The 24,355-nt window shown below is 39.6% G+C and overlaps 1 protein-coding gene across 1 annotated transcript in view; it reads left to right on the forward strand.

The window, feature by feature from the left end:
• Positions 1 to 608: 608 nt before the first annotated feature.
• SPTLC3 (serine palmitoyltransferase long chain base subunit 3) overlaps positions 609 to 24,355 on the forward strand; it is a 79,211-nt gene continuing 55,464 nt past the window's right edge. Inside the window, exon 1 of the mRNA XM_068186303.1 lies at positions 609 to 1,163. Coding sequence (XP_068042404.1) covers positions 1,047 to 1,163 — 117 coding nt within the window. The 5' untranslated portion in view covers positions 609 to 1,046. The remainder of the gene's footprint in view (positions 1,164 to 24,355) is intronic.

The raw sequence follows: 24,355 nt of genomic DNA on the forward strand, positions 1-24,355 counted from the left end.
TCTGTCTCCACACTAATTTGAATTATTTTGGGAGGAAGAGATTCTATTAAATGCTACCGGAGATGTTTCTAATTTTACTTTTTGTCACTAAAATCTGAAGCACAAGAATTTGATTCAGCAAAGACTATATATGCATTTTCACAATTAAAAACCTTTTTTCATAAAAGAAAGGATGTATGTTAGTCATCCTTAGTAGTTTCACATGTAATTAAATCCTGACTTGTTTTAAAACGAAATGAATCAGCTTTATAAAGATTCATTTCTCATTCATTGTTATAGCATGCCATTTATCCTACTACTGACCAAACTGAGTTTAAAGGGACAGTTCACTCTAGTGAATACTTGTGCACGTGTCTGTAGTATCTAGCTCTAGATAAATTTTCTTTTTTTTACTAAAATGCTTTCCATTTCTTTGCAGGTATAATGTTGTGTCTGTCATGCTACTCATATAAGTAGAGAGTAAAAGATTTTTTTTTAATGTCTGCTTTACTCAGGGCAATACTGCTTGTTTTCAGCTAATACACTCTTCGCAGGATGAACCACGTAACTTTACAGATTACACTGTTAAAATTTTCAGAACATTTTGGCAGTTTCTATGGCGTGACGACGCTCTACACTGAGTGTCATTCGGAGAAAAGAAACAAAGTTTCTCCCTTCGAGGTATTTAAGAGGTAATATATCTTTAAGTGTCTCCGCCTCTGAATCCACCCACTTCTTGATAGCTGCAGCAGTCTTGTTGACTCACAGCAGCCGTGTTCATGCAAGAGCCAGCGATGAGCAGTAATTTTCAGAGATTTTAACAGCACACCTCCTGCTATGTATTTCACATTCTAGCTTGCTGGGGCTGAAGCTATATGAAAGAAAGTTTTATGTTTTGAAGGGATTGCAAAAGATAGTTCCTGCTCTCATCCTGGAAAATCCTGACAGACCAGTTGGATACCTTTCAGGCCTTAACCAAGAACTTTATCTTCTCATCCCACTGTCTTTTTTACAGTAGAAAGACCCGAGACACCCTTAAGAACTGAGAATCTGACTAATTTAAACAGATGGCTAATCCCAGTGCTGTGTGCAATGGACATCTACATCATCATCACCATCAGAAACAGAATAACCTCTTAAAAAGTGGACTATCTAAGAAAAATGGAATCACTAAAGGAACAAAGGTAAGGTTTAATTGTTTATCCTAATTGCCTCAATATTGGAAACAAATAGGTAGTTGCAAAATTACTTATTAAGCTGTTTTTATGGTCATTTTAATGTCCATTGAACACCTTGTATGGATTAGGCTTGTGTGGTAATTTGTAATCGTGAGACCTAATGCTGCTTTTGACTCTCCTAAACTGCAGAGAGAGTTGGGAATGCTCATGCAAATGCTGTTGATCCCATGGACTGACTTAGCATCTAGTTCATATCAAACACAACAAACACAAGTAGTAACTTCCTTCTAAAGTTTAACCGGTGGTGGACTTGACTTTGCAATGTATTAATCACTAGTGGAAAGCTGTTTTGTCAGCTTCAAGTGTGTAGAGTAAATTTTAAAGTGTGATTTGTTGCTGTTCAAGTATAACGACAAAAATATGTAGGCAAGCAAAGCTGCCTTTTCATGATGTTTACATTTATGCAGGGATGGCATAGCTGATCCCCGCACTTTACTGATGCCTGCTATCCAGCCTTGTACTGCTTAAAATCAGTTTACTTTCTATTTTCTTAGGCTGTTCTCTTTGAAGCAGCACTTCTCACATACATGAATATTTTGTAGAGCTGTTGGCATGTTACATCCTGAAGAATGAACAAATCTAAAAATATATTTTTACCAAAAGAGTCCAAATCTTAAAGGTTGTCTCTCTGTGATGCCCGTTCTGACTGGGAGCTTACTGTCTGTCTTGGAACGTCCTAATAATTCTGGATCTTGATGTGATCATTAGGAGAAAGTCTTGTTGTGGCTATGAGAAGGCTGGCTTTACAGCACGGTGTGGTAGTGACAGGGGGGATGGAGAAGGTTGCTTGTGGAGCCTGTGCTCTTACCTAATCATCCCTGTTGGAAGCTGTAGACAAGGACTGTGGTGAGGGCTCTGCTGTTTTACAAATAAACTGCTATCTTTTATCTTTCTCTAAATGGGGCGCTCACACACCTTAGCACTCTAATGAGGGCACGCCCAGTGTCATGCTTAATGGTTGTCTGGCTTTAGGTGTCTCCCCTGATATGAGTATTTCCCAATCACTGACTTGTGTTGGCTGAGGAAAGCAAAAAATCTTGCACAATGATTGAAAAAGGCCTTTCTTGGATTTGCTTCCAAAAACTTAATTCAGTATCCTCTTATATATCACATACACCTCCTTGTCATTTTGTACATTAGCTATTGGCCACAATGGTGTTCTAAGTCTTTGCTTTCCACTTGTGACAGATTTCAAGGACTAAGCTTTGCCATTCATTTACTGTTAACCTGCTGCAAAAAAGTGATTTTGAAATCCCAGGAGGGCATTAATTAGGATTTCCTCCTTAAAAAAAAAAAAAAAAGAGAAGTAAACAGCTAGAGAAGTAATGACTAATATTACTGAGCATGAGCAAAAAAAGGAAATAAATATTGGCCTGAAAGGGGTGGCAAAGAAATGAGGGAAATATTATTAGATGTACCTTGAAGATTAGTAAAGTCTCACAAGCACCACATGGTCGGAGGAGAAGGTGTTTTACCCTGCTGTGTGACTTCTGACAGTAGCACTGAGCCGCTGATAAATGCCATCCATGGCTGAGGGAAGTGGTGAGGAAGTGAAGACTTAGAAAGCTCAGGAGGCTTATCAAAGGCGGGTTTGGTACGTCTGGGTCGAGCACCGTGCTCCAAATTACATACCATTTCCCCTTTCTTCAAGCTCCAAACACAGAAAGAAGGAAACAATAACAGACAAGAGTCCTGAATGAACCAGGAATCTCATTCCTGGCAGGAATCTCCCCATTCCTGTCTGGTCTGTTTCCCCGCCCCAGCCGCCTCACCCTGTTCCGTGCTTATGCTTGATGCTATTTTACAGGAACAGATACTGTCCTTCCTCCCTGCGCTGTTTAGGAGCCTCGCTGCTGGAGGTGTGCGCACAGTCCTCCGTGCGCTTGTATTGGCCACTCCTCGCTGGGGTGTGCTTCCCATTTTACAAGCTGGGATCTGAGGAGCAGGGAATATGGCAGCTTGGTGCACAAGGCTTCCAAGTTTCTCTTAATTCCAGTCATTCTTCCTTCTTCCTCGTTTGCTCTTCAGCCACCTTGCCCCTATTTCCCCTAACACTCTGACACACGCATTTATGTACTTCACTGCCCATGCAGTAAATTAATTGACCATTAAACACCTTATATAACAGAAATATAGTGCTAGTGTATTCAAGGGTTGTGACTGGTGATGCTTTTTTTAGACTTGTGATAGTTCCAAAACTTTTGGGCTTAGTTACAGCAGTGCTACTTTGCAAGGAGGCAGGGGGAGCGAGAGATGCTGTGGTTTGAGAGAGGCAGCTAGTGCAGAGACTGCAGTGAGTGAATGGCACAGTGAAGGCTTCCAGGCTTATAGCAATCGTTTTTCACAATTGTCTGACTGGAACATCAGGCTTTGCAGAAATCAGCTCTATAAACTCTTTTTTTTTTTTTTTTTTTCCAAGGGAGTCCCCAGGAAGCACTGGCTTCAGGAAATGCTAGCTTTGGAAACATTGTTTTTGAAAACACTTGCTCAAGAACAATGTGTTTTGCATCTTAATGATGTAAGAACATTTTGTGTGTCTGTGCGTGCTTAACAGAAATAGAGAAGCAATTCTGATACCACAAAACCCCCTGGGTTTCTAAAGAAAGAATTTTGTTTAATGGATTGGGAAAGGTAATTAGGGATGATCAAACGTGAGGGAGCAGGGAGGCTCTCGTTGCTTCTAGCATTCTGTGGCATACCAAGGACAGAAAGGAGGTAGCTGAGTGATAAAGAAGCAGTGAAGCATCCTACTAGAAGAGAAGCTGTTACTTTTGGGGAAGTGCTAGAGTGCTTTGGGGTGGAACTGCTTGTTCAGATAACTTCTGTGATTATTTTAAGTCAGATTCACTCAATTCTAACTGATAGCACAGACTTTCCATGTACTAATGGACATCAGGCTTAACCATGTCCGCACAGCCACGCTGCATCCTGGTATTCTTTGGAAGCTGGGCCATAGTAAGACCTGAACTTTGGGAGGTGGGTTGTGGATCATGTCTTCCACTTTGTTAGTGCTTTTAACAGAGGCAGATGCTTTGTGTTCTTCCAGAATCCATAGTCTGGACTTGCCTTGCCCAAAGCACAATTCAGTAGCTAACTTATTTTTTATGTAACTGTATTGGCCAGGAGAAGGTATTTTCCTAGTGATGGTTTCTTTGCTGTTATATTGCTGTTGATAGGGTGTCAATAATAGGGGACATTGGATTTTTAAAACAATAAATATGTTTGTCTAGTGGGAACTTTTTTCTTCTCTAAAACACATGCAACAGTTCAGTTTCTTTGATAGATTATTTCCTTGGGTATCTTAGCCTCCAAGACATTATAAAGCTATTTGTAAACTCATTGTTTTTATGTTCTGCACTGAGAATGGCAGGTCTTGGAAGAAACATGTAGTCAACAAGACTATAGGCTTTTCCAAGGACTTCAAGCTCCTGTGTGAAACCAAAAAAGAACCTGGGATGAGATCCAGCACAGTAACATCTGCCCCACTTATCTGATGACCCAAAAATGTGATAGTCTCCAAGATTTGGAGTCTCCAAAATTCAGAAGCTGTTTATGTTTAACTTCCGTCCTGTTACATCTGAATCTCATCCTAGCTGTTCTACTTAGCTATTTAATTCAATATTCCAGCATCCAGTCTCAGTCCCTTCCATGCTCTTGGCACCCTAGTTTCTTTCCCCTCTTTTCTGCTTTCCAATGTCATTTATTGCCCAACGACAATCTTAAAGAAAACACTGATTGTTTAGAAAGAAAGTCATGAAAGGAATATGCCATGCAACTGTTCTCATGGCAGTAACTTTCTTGTATGTTGTAAAGGCCTCCTGTAATTTCTTTGCTCTCTCTTCACTAATGTGGACAGCGCTTCAAGTGTTTTTGCAAACCAGTAGTAAATGGGTCATTTGAGATGCATACTCAATATAAATGTTAAAGATTGTGGTAGGAAAAGAAATAAACTAATTCCCACAATCAGAGTCAAGCAATAAGCATTATTATTAATGAGGGAAGAACAAGGACAGAGGGTTAAGGCTGATCAGGCCTTTCCAGCTGCTTGCAGCTTTAGTTGTGCAGCCATAATGATCTACCAACATAATAGATTTTTTCTGAAATATATTCATATTTTGATATTGGTTTGAGTAAAAACAAATTGAAAGGGAACTTCATTGAGTCCAGCCTGTTTCATTTGCAGCAGCTCAGGATTTTGGGCATTTTTCATTGTGCATGTGTTCATGGAAAGTGCAATTGCAATTTTCCCTCGGGAAAAAGTTGAGATTGGGTTTTCAGTCAAATTCTCTGCCAATTACTGGACCTGTTGCTTCAGCTGCACCACAGATAAGACCTCCTCATCCTCAGTCCTGCCTTCTTTTCTCCTTGGTTTCAAGCCTGAGAAACGTGTTGCTTTACACCTGCCCTCTCAGATGATAATCACAGGTCTCGGATCCACGCCCTTGTTTCTGTCATCTGCCCTGCTATGTGATGAGCTCAGTGCATTGGAAGCAGGAAACACTGAGGACATCTTTCTGCAGCCGAGGTGTCACCACTGTGTGGGCACATGTAACAGTCTCTGATTCTTGTGGCAGTGCTTTGAGCGTGTTGCATGAGACTTTGCATGCAAGGCTGAGATTTTTCACATAGCTCAATATACAAGGTTGGTCTAAAGTCATTACCCTCTTAACACCTGGAATCTCTAAATTCAGGTAATTAAATTTTGGACAGTAAAGCCTTTACAGAAAGAGCAGATAGTAATTTACTTCGGCTTGAAAGATTCAGCATTTCAGATCTTTAAGGTCAGCCTCCGCTTAGCACCATAACAACCCATCCTTCTACTCATGAAAGCAAGTAAATGTATTGGGAGACTGGCTTAGCTACACACATATAACCCATGGTTGAGCTCCAGTGCAAAAATAAGTAGTATACAAGAGATAGAAACAAGAATGGCCTTTGAAAGAGGAATTTTGAAGCATTCTGGGGGCATGTAGCAGTGGCATTAGGTAAGCCAAAGATCTCCTGGAATCAACATTTGTAAAGAGTATCAAGGGAAGCAAGAATGGATCTTACTGCTACATTAGTAGGAGATGAATGAACAAGGAAAACATGTCCCATCAACAAATGGGGTGGATGCCTTAGTGACCACAGTAAGATATACTCTGTGCTTTCTTTGACTCACTTTTCACAATCAAAGTCATCCAAGCCTCTGTGTTGTCAAACTACCAACAGTGAAAGAAGGTTGAGTCATGGATCTCTTGAGAAATGGCAACCCATACAGGGTTGCACTCATGTGTGGTAGGTGATATCACATACTATCAGCTTTGGAAGCTCCCAGGTGTCAAAGATCCCTGATAACTTAAGAGAAATGTCCCACCTGTCTTCAAAAGGCAGATCATTTCTAGCAGAAGTTGCTTCTGGAGGCATAGAGAGGAAGGTGATTTGGAACAGCAAGCATAGATGTACCAGAGATAAATAATGTTTGACTGACTTTATTCTGTGCTGAGGTGACTAGATTTTTCTATGAGAGGTAAGTGATAGATGTCACCTACCGTGACACTGGTCATACCACTGTCATGTGCTACTTGGGACATTACAGTCTCGATGGGCAGACTACTATATGGGTAATAACTGTCTGGATCATCAGGCTCAAGGAGTGGTGGTTAATGGTTCATACTTTGCCTGCAGGCTGGAGGGGTTTCATGTGTGCAGAGAGGGAGTGGGAATCAAAATATGGGTTATAGCAATGGGACATATGGAGCCTTTCAGGGCAAAACCCTGAGTGCCCCGCTGGGAATTTGGTGTTGACCTGCCTTTAAAATATGACGATGAAACAGGGACCATCCAGTCAAAGTGAGTCTGTGACCTTTCAGTGCAAGGAGGCAGCATTTCTGTGGTGAGTCAGCAACAATGATCCAAAAATGGATGGAACTGATGCAATGAATATTTGTCTGGCAAGCAGTTTATTTGTGCTCAATAGAGGTAATAGAAAGCCATGGTGTGGCTAGTGCTGTTGCCTGTCTATTTACATCCCTTCAGCATGAGAATTAATTATCTTTGCAAGCTTTAAGTGGCAGTCTGGCTTTCAGAAATGAGAAAGGTGAAATGCATCTTCTACCTGGGATGTCACCGAGGGATGTGGCTGGATGTGTTCCATTGCAGAAGCAAGTTAATGAATAATAATGAGCTGAATAATAAGATAATGGTTGCTTAGGGCCTGTTTGGGTCTCTGTGTGAGCTGACATATACAAGACCCAGGGATGACCACAGAACACTGAATGGAATGAAAACAGTAAATTTCTTTCTATTACCTTGTCAAACTGGGGATCCCCAAAGGAGCACCTAGGCAGACCCATATGAGCAGGGACACCAGTTCTTGCTCAGTCCTTGCTAAAGGATCTCTGAACATGCTGTTTTCACCTGTATTTCAGGGGCTGTCACAGGTGTAGATTACCTCCCTGCTGTGATTCACAGCAGGCATGGAATCTCAAGCATGTTCGATTGAGTGCCTATAAGTCTATCTCAGGTCTCTTATTGAAACACAGACATTGAACTTAGCCAACGCATAAAGCTAAACAACTATTGGTGTAGTGTTTTTCTACACCTCAGCTGCAGATCACTTGAGCATGTTTATAATTCTCCTCAACAATCTTCTGTTATGTTCCCACAGTTTCTATAAAATCAGACTTTTTGCCAGAAAAATGTTTAGCATCATGCTGCCTCTCTGTCAGCTTTCTCTTTGCATGTGTGCAGTGGTGTTTCAAATCCTGGTTTATAGGGTACAAGAGAACTGTAAAGATCCTAATTCATCATGATATGCAGGTCTGTATCTTCTGCCAGTAGGCCTATGAACTCTCTCGTGGATTTTTGGATTTTACTTTCCTTTTAAAGAAAAGTAATTTTTATTGTGGCTAGGACTGTGGCTTTAACCAGCAAAACAGGAAATTAAATTTCCCTACAATGACCAGTGGCTCAGCCAGAGAATTTCTGCCATTCCTGGCAGCTAATTTTTCCACAGAAAATACTTTGAGAAAGCAACCCAGCCAGGAAATTTGTGAAGCTATTGTCTGAGAGTTGTCACTGTGGGATGGATATGGAATTGTGGGATGGAATATGGAAGAAAAATGCCAGTTAAGGAGAAGAGCAGGCAGCAGGACCAGCAGTGTTTTGTGCCAGACTGAAGAGGAACTGAAGTGTTTTGCACTTAAAGATACACGAATTCCGACAGATGACCAGAACATTCTGTGAGATACCTTTAGTATAAAACTGTAAGGTGAAGAGCTGAATTTCCAGGGTAGATGCCATCTATATACACCCATGTCTTCAGAACAAAGTAATATTTAACCTATTCTGGCCAGGTGTCTTTCTCCCACCTGAAGTATTTTGAATTTCCTGAACATCCAGTGTAGATGTAATACAGTAATGCCTTATCTGTTCTACTGATCATCTCAGGGTTTCTTTGGAAGTCATTCAGCGGTATCCTTGCCTTCATTCCTTTGATCAAGCACAGGCATGTACTCTGTCATTTCCCCGCTTCCAAAAAATTTGGCCTTCTCCATCAGCCTACCAAGACATGAGGATTTATTCACCTAAATAAGAAATATGGAAAGACAAATTTGAGGTGCAGAGCTGAGACTTGTAGCCATTTCAGCTGACATATTGCTGCACTCTGCTTCCTCCAGGAATTTCCATTTGAGTTTCTGCTTCCCTGTTGCTGCTGCTGATTCGTATGGTCTGAAAAGCTGCCATACATCTCTCCATGTACTCACGTGTATCTGAGACTTCAGCCTGGCTAATCTCACAGCCCAAAGCTGTCAGCTTACACCTGGTATCACAGCATCCAATTTGTATGTTCTTGAGCTTCCTGGCCCTGTTCTGCAGGAGAATGCCTCAATCTAGTTTATAATTTCCATTTCCTGCCCATTTGTTTTCTTTCCACAAAACTTTGATTTCCTTCTGAAAGGAACACTTCTTCCCCTGTCATCACCAGTTTGCACTTCCTGCAGGTAAAGGTAAGCTGCAGTCAGGTTCTCATGCACACTGTTGTGAGGGAGATCTGTAAAGATCAGCCACACTGCTGCCTGGAGAGGGCAGGACACAGATGTTTCCACCCAGTCCCAGCAGCCATGTGTGAGTGACTAGTGATTTACATGAGACCTTGGAGGTCAGGAAATACAACCTGAGAAATAAACTTAAGACCACCTATGGCTGTCACGTTGTACCTCATTGGCAGCTATTCCCTGCAAGAATCCCAGACCCATGATCCGATCGAATGCATTTCCTGGTGACCAGCCTCAAAACTTTGGGTGCTACACAGATCCCAACACCAAGCTATAAAATAATTCAAAGTGAACAAGATTTTTTGAAGGCATTTCATGGTCCAAGAAAGCATTTCAAAAATCATGTTTCCTCTGCTTTTTGAGATCACAAGTTTCTGAGTTTGAGCATTTGAACTTCCAACAATCCCTTGACATCAGTCATGCTCAGAGGGAATGTTTTACTTTGTCTCTGGCACAAGATGTGTGTCTGCAAGTATCTTGAAGTCCTCTCTTTTTTATAAAAGGGTCTTTACAAATTGCTCCCCTGTGCAATATTTTCCTTGCATCACTGTTACATAAACAGCATGTTTGTTTGCATATGTGGGTGGTAAAAGTGTCTGGGAGGTTCTAGCAGATATAAGGGTGTGTTAATCTTGAAGAGGGGAATCTTCTTGGCTTTTGATCTATTTTGAAACGAAATGAAACAGAACTCATCATCAAACTGTTTTGATGCAATCTTTACCCCTTTTCCTCGCTTGTAATCACAATCATCCACCCCTGTGGGCCTTATCCTTGGTTTCTTTCCACTTGCTTTAGGTTACAAAAAACTCTTGGGGAAATAAGCCTTTAAATATTGGATTGGTGCATCTGTGGGTAAATAAGTAGTAAGGGCTGTTACAAAGCTGATTCTCATTTTTCTCAGTGTAAAACCCAGCTTTATCCCAGATATGAAATTACTTTATCAAATGATCTGGGAAGAATCCCAGTGGCCAAAACTTGTCTATTGTTACTTTTTGGCTCTCAATACATATTTTAACAGTGTCTTTTCAGGTTGAAGTCAGAACCTTTGCTTCTTAAATCTATTTCTTACCCATAACCAAACAGGAAGTACAGATTCCAAAACAAAAAAATATGTCTTTGCCAAAATCTATAACTTTTAAAGAAAAAAGTTAGTATTTTTGTTTTTCATTCTGAGACAAGTATGATCTTGATATATGCTACATCTAGTTGCTTTTTCTTAAAATCTGTTTTCAAGGGTTAGAAAATTTATCAATTCCATAATTTGTGTCTATTTTCAGATGCATATTAATGATGTGCATAGTGTGGAATGTGGGATATGCTGTGACCACTAGCAAGTTAGCAAAATAATTATGAGGTTGTGTCCAGAGACAGGAGACTTATGCTTTGGGAATAGAGGTACAGCTGTAATAAAATCTGGTTTCACCTTGGGTTGAACCTATTGTCCGAGAAGATGTGTAATTTATTACCTCCCTGAAGAGGAATTAATTGACCTCCTTGCATCTCTTACTCACCAGTGAAAGGTAAAGAAATAAAATTGTGCACACGATGACTGTCTTGAGCCAAAGATATTCAGGATCAAGAAGGGCTTCAGGGAGGCTGTCTTTTGTCCACATGTTTATTGTAAGGATGTGGAGCTGAACAGACTGGCCCCTTGGTCCTCTAGCAGAGGATTTGTTGTTACAGCAGCAGTTTTCAGCATAAAGTAATGTCTGCAAGATCATTCCACTTCCCTGCATGTACAATGTCTTCCAAAGCACACAAGGTCGCCTGTCCCTTTCCAACAAAATGTTCTCTGCACTTCATTAGCGTCTTGGCTCTAAACTCATCTCTGTTGAGATGAGAGAAATCTTTTCCTTATATTGTCTTCCTCATCACCTCTATGATTTGGTAAAGAAATCACAGTAGGTTTTGCACCAGAGATACATCTCTGGAGCTTATGCAAGAATTAAAGTCAACAGACACTCTACTAGTAATGGTATGACAGTATAGTATGACCAAACATGACGGATCAAAAATGGAGCTATTTTAGCTTCCATCTCATCCCCAATCCAAAGTATCCATTCATTTACACTTTTGAAAATGTTGTGTTAACTTCCTTATGCTTCCACCACAGCATAATTAAATCAAGCAAGTCAGAAGGTAAAAATTAGCTTTATCTATCAACAGGTAGAAAACATTTTTAAATTTGCAGAGATAAGGTAACATTAGGAGGTTTTTATATCTGTGATTCAGTATAACCAAAGACCTTTAGAATTCTTGCGTGTGGGCTGAGAATCACATGGGTTTATTTAAGTAAATTGAAGCATAATTTCAATCTGTTTTTTTGGGATCATTATCAGAGAATTTGGCTTTTTTTACTGTTTCAATGTGTACCTGCTGAGAACCAGAGTTGTAAGCTTGTGATTTTGTTATAAAGATGTTAACATCTATAGGGAACAAAATTTCAATCAATGGCAAGTTATGCAGATTTTTAAAACCTCAGGTAGGCATATTTGTTTTTATTCCCCACTGAACATTTTGTAGCTGTCTGAAATGTATGTGACTGGGGAGATGAGCATTATATGAGGGGAAAAACCCCACCTACATAGTTTGAGCTTTCAGCATAGTAGCATTATAAGATCTTGTCTGGTTTCCTAAAGAAACAAAATTTATATAGTGATGCTGTCATATATCTGTCTGTCAACTCCTTAACAGCTTGTGAACTCATGAGCCGTTTTTGTATCATCAGCTCTCTGCTTTAAGTGGGCTTTTGGACACATAAGAAAGGCCCAGCACCTTCCCTGCTGAAATAATAGAAGCTGCAGTGTGAACTCATTCCTCCAGTGACCTGGGCAATCTGCAGCAGGAAGGAGATTTGACCTATGCTCCAAATAAGAAAGAAGCTTCTGTCAGAGTGTTCCTTTATATTACATGAAAGCCAACATGAGACACATAAAAACCCCCAGAAGTTATTATTCCCAGAGCTCACAGGGCCCTGTTTACTTCTGCTCCCACTCATTTCTGCATGGTGTGTGTCTTACCATTGCATTTCTCAGGAATTCATTTAGTCCATAAAATTTCTGAGATAATGACATTTCATTTTGTTCTCTATTTGTGAAATACTTGGTACACAAGGGATCAGTATCTATTAAGGGTACCTTTATTCACAGGGATTTTTATTGAAGTGTGCCACTTTTTCAAATATCAGAGATTTGTCATCAGTGTTGTGTAAAGCAGTTGCCCTGTCTCATCTTCTAGTTGATGCTACTAAGTGAGAATAAAGTGTGTTTTGGTGTCATTTCTCATGGGACATTTCTGTTCTACCAGTCTATCTAACAGATGAAACTTGAGTTCATGTTAAATGTTATTGTTTTTCCATAATTCATTTCTAACCCAGTCAGGCATCAGTTCTTCATCTTTAGAGCAGTCTGATCCAAACGGGATCAGACTTGGAACTTTGCAGTTCCAAACCCATCGTTGTAGTCTGGCTGGTGTTTCTCCTGTTCACAAGGGCTGTGTGATTTCAGTTCACCTCCCGTTGATCAAGTCTCTCACCTGCTCAGCAACAGCAATCTCATTGGATCTGTGCTTCAGGACACCAGTTTTAAGACAGAAATGCAAACCTCTCACTCTGTGACAGGTAATTTGTGTGAGCTCAGGCTGGAAGTTGATGGACAGGCATTTTAGAGGGCTTTGAGTACTTCTAATTCATGAAATTAACATGAACATGATGAGAATATTTTATTTTTCAGGGCTACACACAGAATTACTTTAATAGTGTGGAAAGACTTTAAGCTTTTAACCAGATATCCAAGAAGGCTTGTGCCTTTAAAATATAGCCTAAAGAGACTGACAGAGGATAGTTTGAGGGTTCTTTAGTTTTCTTTTTTTTATTGAGTGATTTTTTGCTGGAGAAGCTAATCAAAACATCTCTGCACTTTGACACTTCTCATTAAGTAATCACCATGATTGACTGACAATAATTTGTTCACAGACTCCACTGTTTGCTGCTTATTCCTATATTTCTTTTTTCTAGCCCTGGACATCTTCCTCATTTATGGCTACATTTTAAGGCTACATTTAATCATTCTGCACAGTGTGTAGCATTCTTGGCTGTGCTACATCCCCACTTAGATGCATGGCCAAAAAAAAAAAAAAAAAAGAGACATTTTCCACAGGAAAATGTGGAAAAAAATTGCAGGGCTTGCAATGCAGTATTTCAGCAGAGGTGGGCATCGATCATCTGTACCTTCTTGGAATAGGAGACAGGTTTATCTACGAGATTATGGTGATAAAAAGATTTACCAAGTCTGATGATAAATCTTCTGACACAATTTCTTGAAGCATGTGGTAGAAGCAAATAAGCCAGTGTTACTTTCTATGCTATTGGATAAAGGAATATTTTTCTTAACTTGAAGCAGATGCTGGAGTCTTGTTTCTTTATTAGCTTCATTAATAAAACAAGCTGACACATCTGTGCTTTATCTATTCACATCTTCTGACAGATCATTGCAAAACTGAATAGGAGTTTGTGATTTTGGAGGGTTTTTTCAGTCCTATTATTCAACATGTAAGTTTTAGCAGAGCTCATAAACAACAGTGTTTTAATAGTTGAGCAGGTAAAAACATTAGCAGTGCTTTGAAACACTGAGTTTTGAAAAGAGAATTCAGTTGAGTGGGGAAGATGGGAGGAATAAAAAAGTGCATACACATGAAAGGCTTTGAAAGGGAAGGATGTCTCAAACACTGACAGAAATAGGTTTTATGTATGGATAGTGTTCACTTTTGTGTTAGAAAAATTAACTCTCAAGCTACCTGATATCTAATTTACCTAATACTAGTTAGTTTCATATTAAGGGTGATCATCAGCTGGATACAAAGCTGCTTATGTCATAAGCATGTTACGACTATAAACAACTGTAAACTTCGGTTTAGGTCCCACTTTCACCCCTGCGAAAGACATACTTGGAAATGAGACACTCATGTCTGCAGCGCAGCAATTTGTAATTATTCAAGTGTCAGTGTCGGGGACAGGGAATCACAGTTGGACTGTTGTAACTCCTCATTTTCAAGCCCAGGTCGGCGCAATCTCTGTCAGCGAAGGGCCAAAGAGCTCTCTCCAAGTGCCAGTGGGCCAGGCCGGGTGGAAAGGAGGGAGTCCGATAAAGCAGTGGCTGGACCGGAGAGTCTGGCTCGCTGGGCTGTGCCGGGCTGCTGTCAGCAGCGCTCAGCAGTGCTGGGGCTCGGGCGGAGGGAGGTGGAGCAGCCCGAGGGAGCAAAATGCGCTGAGAACTGGGGCAGGGCCGGGCCGGGTGCGCTGGGGGCGCTGGCGTAACCCCGGGCTACGGAGGGAAAGCCAAGGGGAGGTGAAAGGTGGACGGGTTGAGTCTGTGGCAGGTGATCTCAGCCAGCAGGACGGCGAGGAACCACAGGGAGGAGTGGCTCGAGGAGGGGAAGATGGAGAGCTGTAAGCAACTGCAGCCTTGAAGGGAATTGATTTTCTTTTTTTCTTTCTTCGTAAATAGCAAAGAAATAAGACTGTAAAGTGGGTAGCTGCAGAATCACAAATAATTTCACGGCTAGCATGTGTATTGACTAGCGTGTAGTTCTTGGAAATGCAATACTTTAGTGTTGACTGATCGTTTAGTTAGAACAGAACAGCTGCTACTGCCAGCTCTATTTTATACTCCCATTTGGAAACTTCTAGCTCCTTTGTAACCGGTGCAATACTTTTCTTCACTTTGTCTGAGTGTGTAAGAGTGCTTTAATCCATTTTGTCATACATTCTTCAAAGGTATACTTAACTTTTTAAAAATTTTCTTTCTAGCTCCAGAATTGTAGAGCTTCTGGGGAAATGTGGTGTCCTCTGCAGCATCCCTCGTAAGATACCAAAAGCAGATTTGAAGGTTGCGTGGGACTGAGATGGGTCTTAGGAAATGAGGATAGAATTGCAAGGATTTGTGTAGGAATGCAAGACTTCCACATTATTCTACTGAGATTTGTAACACAGGAAACAGTTGTTAGCACTTAACTCAAGTTCGCTACAGAGACATAGGAACATATATGGAATTTCAAAATAATTCCACTCAGCTTTGCAAATTAAGTGGTCAGACTTTTGGAATGGCTCCCACAGAAAATAAAAATATTTCAAAATTCTGTGGTCTGTGATCTTCTCTCTTGACGGTGCAGGAATGCCTGTGTCAAATATTTTCCATTCCTGGTGTGGATTTATTCCCCCAGATGTTATGCTCTGTTTTAATGTAAATAATCTATATGGTGTGATGCACCTGAGAGAAGATACTTTAAATCTTTTACATTCCATTCCAGTCAAGACCTATGTGATAATCTGAACCTTAAGCATAATTATCTTCTCTTCCTGTATCTTCCTGTACATCTTCACTGCAATGTCTGTTGCATTTTCAGTTCTCTTGGTGTAGGAGCCAGCCTTACTCCTCAGCTGATAGAATCCCAATTTGGATGCTCCTCCATTGGTCAGGTTTTTTTAAATGAAATTCTGATCTGTTTTGTTCATTAACAAATAATGGAGGATACTGGATTTTAGCCCATGCTTTCACTTACCGGGATTCTGTCAGAATGAAGCAGAAATGCATTGGTCAAGGCAGACCTTTAAGTAAACTACTCGTACAGAATCTATGTTTTAGAATATTTGATATGAAGTGATATCATCTCTTGGCATGCTTTTGTCTGGCTCTTCCAAATTTGGCATGACTTTTTGCTGGTACCTTTCAAGGTCTCTTGGGGAAGCCATTGCATTTCACTGGACATGTCTATATCATTTTCACACAACGGCTCCAGTGGACATGGCTGTACTGAGCACTGGGCTTAGTCTGAACTGCCTTCATCCAAAAGGGGAAAACTTTCATTCACTTCTCTCTTGACTTAAAGCTAGAGCTCGTAGAGCACTTCAGGGATTAGGCTCTGGAACAGTTTTTCTGGAAGCAAGATTCATCGTTTTTCAAAGTTTCTCTAGGGCCTTGTTCTGGTGCCCACAGCTGTGCTCCCCGAGTACCGAGTCGCACTTTCTTCGGAGCTCATACTGCCTTAGCTGCATTCCCCTCTGAGAGACTGTGGATTTGCCTCATCACCTGCTGGGGGGGACAGCTCTACCTGAGTTTTGTTCAAGAGCTTCCACTGTCTTCCTCCTAAACAGAATGCAGACAAAAAATTATGGCAGAGGAAGTGCAAATAGTATTTTACTATACTTACTATCTTCCAGCAGCTTTAAGAGATTAGCTTTGATCCATGAAAATAAAGAAAAAAGAGAGGTGGAAAAAGAGACAATATCACCTAGTATGAATTTGGTCCTCAGAGGGGAATATTCTTGAATTATGATGGTTGTTCTGCATGTCCTGCTTGTCATTCTTGATTTTGTGTCAGCTGATGTTTTTTGCACAGGCTGATGTTATTCCATTTGTCCATAAGGGAGCTGTTAGGATGTGCATAAAAAATGTCTTAATTATTACTAATTTCATATTGAGTATGAGGGGAGTTCCCAGCTTTCCCCATGGACTGGGAAAGAACATAAAATCAGGAATTATCAGGGTATACTAATACTGTTTCAGTATTCACTGTAAAGCATTATGTCTGAAATCTCTAAATACTTACCTACAGGAGCGTCTCCTTGGATAGATTTTGCTGGGAGTTTCTGTCATGGGACCTCAGGTAGTTTGTTGGGTCTTTTTCCCTATTGTAGCTGAAATTTATTCATTCTTTATTAACTGATTTCTATCATGGAACATGCTACTGCGATAATTTTGCATATGTGGACATTTTTCACAAGTAAATTATATTTTTCTCTGCTGGGTGATAAGCTGTAAGTATGTAGTTCATCCTCTCAGGGGAGTTCCTGGACAAACCAAAGTTGTTGGAACAAATTTGAGACATCCCTTCACTGCAGTTGAGAGGGAAAACTGTGACCTTTTGTCATTGCTCATTATTTGCCTCTTTGCAGAAATACATTTGTAGCAGTCATTATAGAAGGCCACAACATTTCTCTTATGGTCAGGTTTGTATTTTGGGTTGGTTTTTTTTTTTTTTTTGCAGATGTGGAAGGGTAGAGGTAAAACATGAGGTCTTCTGAAAAAGGTTTCTTTATCTTCTGTGTGAACTTTTACTGTTATTTGCTTATCGTGTGTAAGTTTTAGCAGTAACTTCTTTCTTTCAGAAATAAGAGACTACTTTACTAGTATTTTAAAATCTTTACATTTTGTTGGGCTTTAAAACCACATTCCATTTACATGAGCCTTCCTTCTGGATTGTGTTGACAAGAAATCCGATTGGTGTCTAGGCATCTCTGTTGCTCTTGAAACATATCTGCTAGCTGAGAAGAGTGTGTTCTTGATCAGAGCTTCTAGATCCTTCTAGATGACCCTGCCAGTCTTCGCTTTGCCAACTATTGTTGCTGTATCTCTGTACTTCCCAAATTTGATTGTTAAATTTAAAGTAGAAAGTCTGTATACCTATTTCCTTCTTCCAGCATCTATGAATCAAAGGTTCTTTCTACCTGCTTACATTTCACCCTCTGAAAATATGTACCAGCTGTTTTTGCAGTTCTCAGTCATTTCTGTTCCACATTTCATGTCACAATGAGCTTTAGGAACATGAGCTAGGTAGGAAAAATAGGACATGAAGCTTAAAAGTATTTTGAGATGCTATCTAGTCCATTTCTGCAAATCACTTTTATCCAGGGCTGGTTTTCTGCTGGAATATCTTGAAGGCTATTCTGAGTCTCTTAACTCCTAAGATGTGTCACTATGTTTTGGGGTTTTGTTAAGACTGACAGCACTGCTTTCTTCTGTCTTCTGATAGACAATATCAGCTTTGACTTTACATAAAATGTCCCTGCTAGAGGTCTATAGCCATCTTAAACACCTCCATTGCTCTAGACTCACATTTAACTGATTTTATCAGTACAAAGTTCTTTCTAATATCTGATTTAGATCACTTTGGGTGTAATTTAAGTATATTGATGCTTAACAGAGCACAGATTACTGTCTTTCTTTTGCAGTTATCTTTTATGTTTGAAGACTCTTAGGCTGCCAGTCATTAGGGTTTTCTCTTCTCTTTTAACTAGACAATTCAGATTTGTTCATTCTTTCCTCATAACTTACTTGACCAGACTTTATGCTTATTTTCCCGGTTCTCTCCATCTGGTTCACTTCTTCTTTCTCAAAAAGCAGTGTCTGAAGCTGGATGGACACTTCAGCTGAGACCTGCATTCGTACTGTTTAGTAGCTCTAGAATGGCTTGTCCTTTTGCCCTTAACATGAGTTTCTTAAGAGATGGCTGTTTTTTCTCTAACTTCTTTTACTTTTGATGTTGCTTCTTATAGCAATACCTGCTACTTCTGGGTACAGTTATGCTCTCCTGAAATCTGTGCTTCTGCTGTTCCATTTCCTGCTTTTCCTAAGTCCCTTGATTTCTACCATTTTATGATCAGTATAAATGAAAACCTTGAGTTAATACACCGTTAATGTCTCCTGAAATTACTTCCAAAGTGCAGCAATGTTTTAAGTATTGTCTTCCGATTTGCCCCATGGCAATATGGGAAGAAATAATAATGGAGGTAAGGGAAAGACTTGTGAAATGCCTGTAAGCATTTTTTTCCACAAGCAGTGATTTCATGTTGTTACACATCCAGCATCTTCCACCATCCTGGAACGTCCCAGCTTGCCCACCACATCCTTTCTTTCCAGAGGGGCAAGAGGCAGAATGTGCTGAACCTTGTTCAGACCTAAAGAGATGCTGGTTCATGGGTTATTGCAATTGTGCTTGTGTAATTCACTCCAAGAATGGCTAAAGAGCCAAGTTATTGCTGTCTGTCCTTCAGTTCAGGGATCTGGATCCCTTTGCGCTATCAAGGTCACATTTTCCTGAAGTTTTTAGAAGAGTTGATATCACAAAGGCCTAATCAGATTTGATTGAAAGTGCTCTGTGAGCTCTAAAGCTTTAGTAGATGGGTACTTGCAGACATAGGGGTAACATGAGGGAGTAGGCCATTGCTTTCTTTAAAAAAAAAAAAAAAAAGTAAAGATTGTTCAAATGCAAAGGCTAATTTTCAACTCACTTTTTTTGCTATGCATTTGCAAAGGTGTCTTCCTTTGCTGAAACAGCAAAACACTTCAGTCACCCCTTTACCTCAGTTATCTTGCACCTGATTTTTGTCTCTTGAACTTCTCATGTGCTTCTTTTTCCTAACCCTTGTCTTTTCAGCCAAGAACAACAGGCTCTAGGTGTCTACTTCTAGGTAGACATTGATCCACTGGTGAAAATCAGTACCTGGTGGGGTGAGGACTTCCCTTTTTGTCTGTATCTATGCTGCTGTAAAACCTGAGGAGAGCATTTATTTAAGGGTGTTTCTGCAAACCTGGATAAGTACAGAAGGTTCAGATGAGTGAAAACCAGCAGGTCTCATGTTCAGTGTTATGACTTAGATAATTACTGGAACAACTTATAAAGAGCATTTCAGTGTATAATGCACTTTTTAAAAAAGCATCAATTTATTTCTAGATTTTTAAAATCGATCTTCAAGCAGTTGAAATAAAATGAAATTTTTTGAGCTCTAATTGAATTAATCAATTTAATAATAGTTAATTAATAAAAAAATTAAATAGCAATTAAGAAGTCGTATAGGCCAAGATCACCTTTTCCAGTAGTACAAGGCAGAAATTGAAATTGGTGGGAAGAGGAGAGAGCTTCTTGCAGAACTGTTGTACCTGGAGGCATCCTGTTGTGAGTTTCTCATCAGTGTAGGTGTGGGCACTACTTATCCATAATAGTTTGAAACTGCCTTTTCCTGATAGTTTTCAAACAAAAAAAAATAGCTAGAGCAGGATGTTACTGCTTCTGTAGATTTTTAGGTGAAAAAGAAAAAGGTAATTGGTTGTCACTGGTTAATCTATGTGGCTTTTCTACATTAGGGAACAAGTTGGTGAATCTGGGTTACTCTAGACTGGGGTTCTCTGAGGACACTTTGATGAGAGGTGGGTTGATAGCCTTCATCATGTTGTTAAATTAAATGGTGTAGTGATTTGATCACATGTACCAGTTGTGATGCTGCCTTTGGTGTAGGACAGCTGACTTTAATTAGCCATGGTCACTACTACCAAGTTGCCTAATGATTGGCTAAATGAGTTTTTGTCTTTTTGCTTAAATTATTGTGTTTGAAGATGTCAAGCTATTAATTTTCTTGACATGTTCATAAGGATGGGTATTGTCGTCACATTCCTCGAAATCTTCTGTCCTACAAACCTATATGCTATGCCTTAACTGAATTTATTCTGATTCTTTTTTTACCCTAGGACTCTCTTTTTATGCTGAATTCTTATCCTAAGTCAGAGGTGGTCCTTGTCTACCCAGATGGTCATCTTCCTACTGAGTTTTTAATCCCCCTGTCTGTCAAGCTAGCAGGACAAATTTTATTGCCTCTTTCTCAGCTGTTCATGAGAAATTCTGCTTTCCCTGTTGGGGATTTTTGCTATGGAATTTCTTATCTTTCTCTCCTCTCTATCTGTGGTATGTCAAGATATTTGTATTTAAATATAATTTTAAAGTAGTTAATTACCTTGGAGGAGGTAGCATAAATCCAGCTAAACTGATTGCATTAACAAAATTGGCAATGACTTTCTCTTTCATCACATTTTTGAAATATGATAAGGTACTCCTTGCAATCATAAGAATGTCTTGGAAGGCCCACAGTTTCAGCTTGACTTGTGCATAACTCTCAGAATCGGGAAAATAATGTGCAAATTATCCTAATGATATGCAGCTTTCAGGTAAGAAGTGTGAATACATTTGTCCTCCTTTAACAAGGAATGTATTGTGAGTTCCAGAAGTCTTTATCCAAACTGGTGCCATAATCTGAGGAGTGAAGAATGCCCTGAGACTGCTTCTGAATGTTTATTTGGCATGATCCAGCATCCACGGCCACATCCATTCTGACAGGGAATGTGTGTCTCATTGTTAAACTCATTATTAAATCTGTGCAAAATCCTGGCCCTGTTTGAGGCTGTTGTGCCATATAATGGGGAAAGGTCAGGGATCCAAAGGCTATTCATTATGTTTGTTATAGCAGAAGATGAAGCATTTTCTCCACAAGGGAATTTTGCATGAAGAGGAATCTGATAGCTAACTAAAATATTTTCTGGTGTAAAGTCACTGTGTAGGAAATATGTAGGAGTTGGTGGATTGCATCATGTGGATATTAACTCAGAATCCACACTGGGCAAAATCTCTAGCAGTCTAGTTAGCTCATCTTGAGAATTTTACACTATTATGGTCTTCATCCCAATAAACAGTTTCAAAGATATATGTGATTTCCATAGGATTAATTCCTAAATGCTAGATCACTTCTGGAAGTAGCTTCCCATATTAGGAGATCATCACCAGTCATGTGCAGAAACTGGCAGCCTTTGAAGTGATACCACTTCATCATCATCTTGTTTGTCTGTGTATTTTTAAAGCCAAAGCCATAGAATTTGGATGATCAGGAAATATTCTGATGCGGCTAAGCAGTGTGACTCCTGTAACTTACCCTAGGCTTTGGAAATCGTAGCAAATGCTGCTACTTGACATTATAAACTGTGTGGGGATTGCTGTAACCCAGGTGTTTCATCCACTCCTCTCTGATTCCACATGCCTGGCTTTCTGCTCTGTAATTGCTGTAAGGTTAGGAAATACCTTTTAGTGTTTTATAGTATCTCTCTGGATAGTGAACTTCATTGTTTTGTCTCTAATGATTTAAAATTATTAAGCTCCATCTTTGCCCTCATGCCTTCCTATTTATGTTGAGTCACTTTGAAGTTTCTGGGAGTAATAGAAGAATAACAGCTGTATAAGACAATCATGTTACTTTTTCTTTCTAATGTTTCTTATTATTGCTTGAAATGTACAAATGTAAAGCCATTGGGAAAAGAGTTTGCTCTGCAGGTTTTCAGGTTTTTTATCCCCCATGTACTGTTTGATGTAAGTGCCTTAGTTATTTGGTATTGGGTAGTAGCTGTTATGATTTACATTGCAATTTATGAACCTTGAAGCTCAGAATAGTGTTTTCTATGATTTTTTTCCCCTTCATCAGATTGCATTATCATGGTTTGCAACTGGGTTTTGTCCTGAGTCTGTGTGCAGTAGTCTAAGCTTCTGTGCTATGAAGAGTTACAGGTGGCTTTTCTTTTGACAAGCACTGTGGCGTGACCATTCTGCAATGTGCAGTTCTGCCTGCTGGACTAAACTCATGCAAGATGAAAACACGTGCTGATGTTTTCTGTAGGTTTTGCAAAAATTGCACACAGAAGGCAGTTTCTTAATAGTTGAAATTAAACATTCATTGATGCTGAAGTGCATGCTGCTTGTAATGTGTGCAGTGGTAGAATTTCTGATATGTCAAATAAGACACTTACTAAATTAATACAAATATCTTAATAAAATCTTACAAAACTAAGATAAAATGTGTACTTTCTGAGTTCATATCTCTTCTTGTTTGGCACCCTTGCCACTGTTGAATATTCTTCCTGAATGTTATTTATGGGAAAGTCTTCTGTATCCTCCCAACCTCCTATATTGCAATCAAAAGTTTCATTTTAGCATCAGAGTATAGTGTTAGCCTGAAAATTACACAGTATGGGTATTTTTTCCTCATTACATAACAGCATTTCACAGTATAGTCTAATGTGTTTGTCATTCACGTCTGTGTTTTCATAGTATTAATGTCATAGTCAGCATTGCGAGGCTTGTGTATTTGATGCTGGAAGAATTGCTGCAAGATTAATATGTTGTAATTTAACTTGTGTTCAACTGAAAAGATTAGGAAAGTCTGGAAGGTGAAGATCCTGTCTTTTCATACTTTTGTGGTGTTTACCTGTAGTGTGCTGTCTTGAGGAGAGGCTGCAAGTTTTTAGTCAGCAATTAGATGAAAGATCAGTAACAAATGAAAAACCATTTCCTGATGCTCGTGAAAAGTGTGGTGAAGACCCAGCCTTCAAACAAACCTCAAGCAGCAGAACAAGCAGCATTTAATACTGTTTACAGGGAGTGAGCTTTTAGAGTTTCTGAATTGTTAAATCCTAAATCTCTGCAAGTTCAAGAGTACATGGTTTCCTAAGTTATTTTAAGGGTGTCCTATATTTCCTAAACCTTCTGGACTGTCTTGGAGATTTTACTCTTAGTCTTTATTGATTGTATTACTACCAGGTGTATATTTTTTCTTGAAATGTCAGTAGAAATCAATCATCAGTCTAAACAAAGATTCTGCAGGCACACTAATAACTTTTTTTGTCTTGGTTGCTACTTGTAGTTTGTGTTGTTACCACTTTCTTTTGTCACATTGGAAGAGGCAGTGACCTTCATTTTAGCACCTTCTAGACTCGTAAGTTTCACAACTATTTTTAATTTAAGTCTTGTCTTTATAGTTCAGTAATCTATGAATTCCCCATGTAGCTATTTGTGGCTTATGGTTTAGAAACTTGAGCCTATAAGATCTGAAATGTGTTGTTACAGAAAAGAAACCACTCATTTAAAGTGAAGGATATCATTGCCAGTAAGTGGACAGATTTATGAAGTAATCTGAATTTGTGTCAATAGTATATTCATTACAGAGTACTTCTACTTCATAATTTCTATTCCCCTATTTTTTTTTCTCCTGGGAACTGTATACAATCACACAGATTCTTCCAGTGTCTAATGGATTCCTAAGTGATTTTGGGAAAATGTAGTAATTGTGACAGTCAGCATGGTGAGTTTGCACAGAACCTGACAGTTTTATTCTTTGGGACCCAGCCCTCTGGTGACAATGATCTATAGGAGACAGAATTGCACACCAGATGCTTAAAGTTGTGACTATCCAGTGGCATGTGCTAAGTGGGACTCAACTGGACCATGCCCTTCCCTTGGCTGAAATGGAATCCTGGAATCCCCATCTTCAGCTTCTGCTCCAGATTACAGGCCTCTGTAGATCCTGTCACTCATTTATGTCATTATTTATGTAGATATTTATATTCTTCCCCACGTGGCTGTCTCACACATCCTAGGACATCTAAAATAATACACATTTAGGGTCCTGTCCCAGATGCCCTTCAAATGCTGGGGAGGAAACATCTATTTAGA

This window comes from Anomalospiza imberbis, chromosome 3 (genome assembly GCF_031753505.1).
Source record: "Anomalospiza imberbis isolate Cuckoo-Finch-1a 21T00152 chromosome 3, ASM3175350v1, whole genome shotgun sequence".
Classification (NCBI taxonomy): Eukaryota; Metazoa; Chordata; class Aves; order Passeriformes; family Viduidae; genus Anomalospiza; species Anomalospiza imberbis.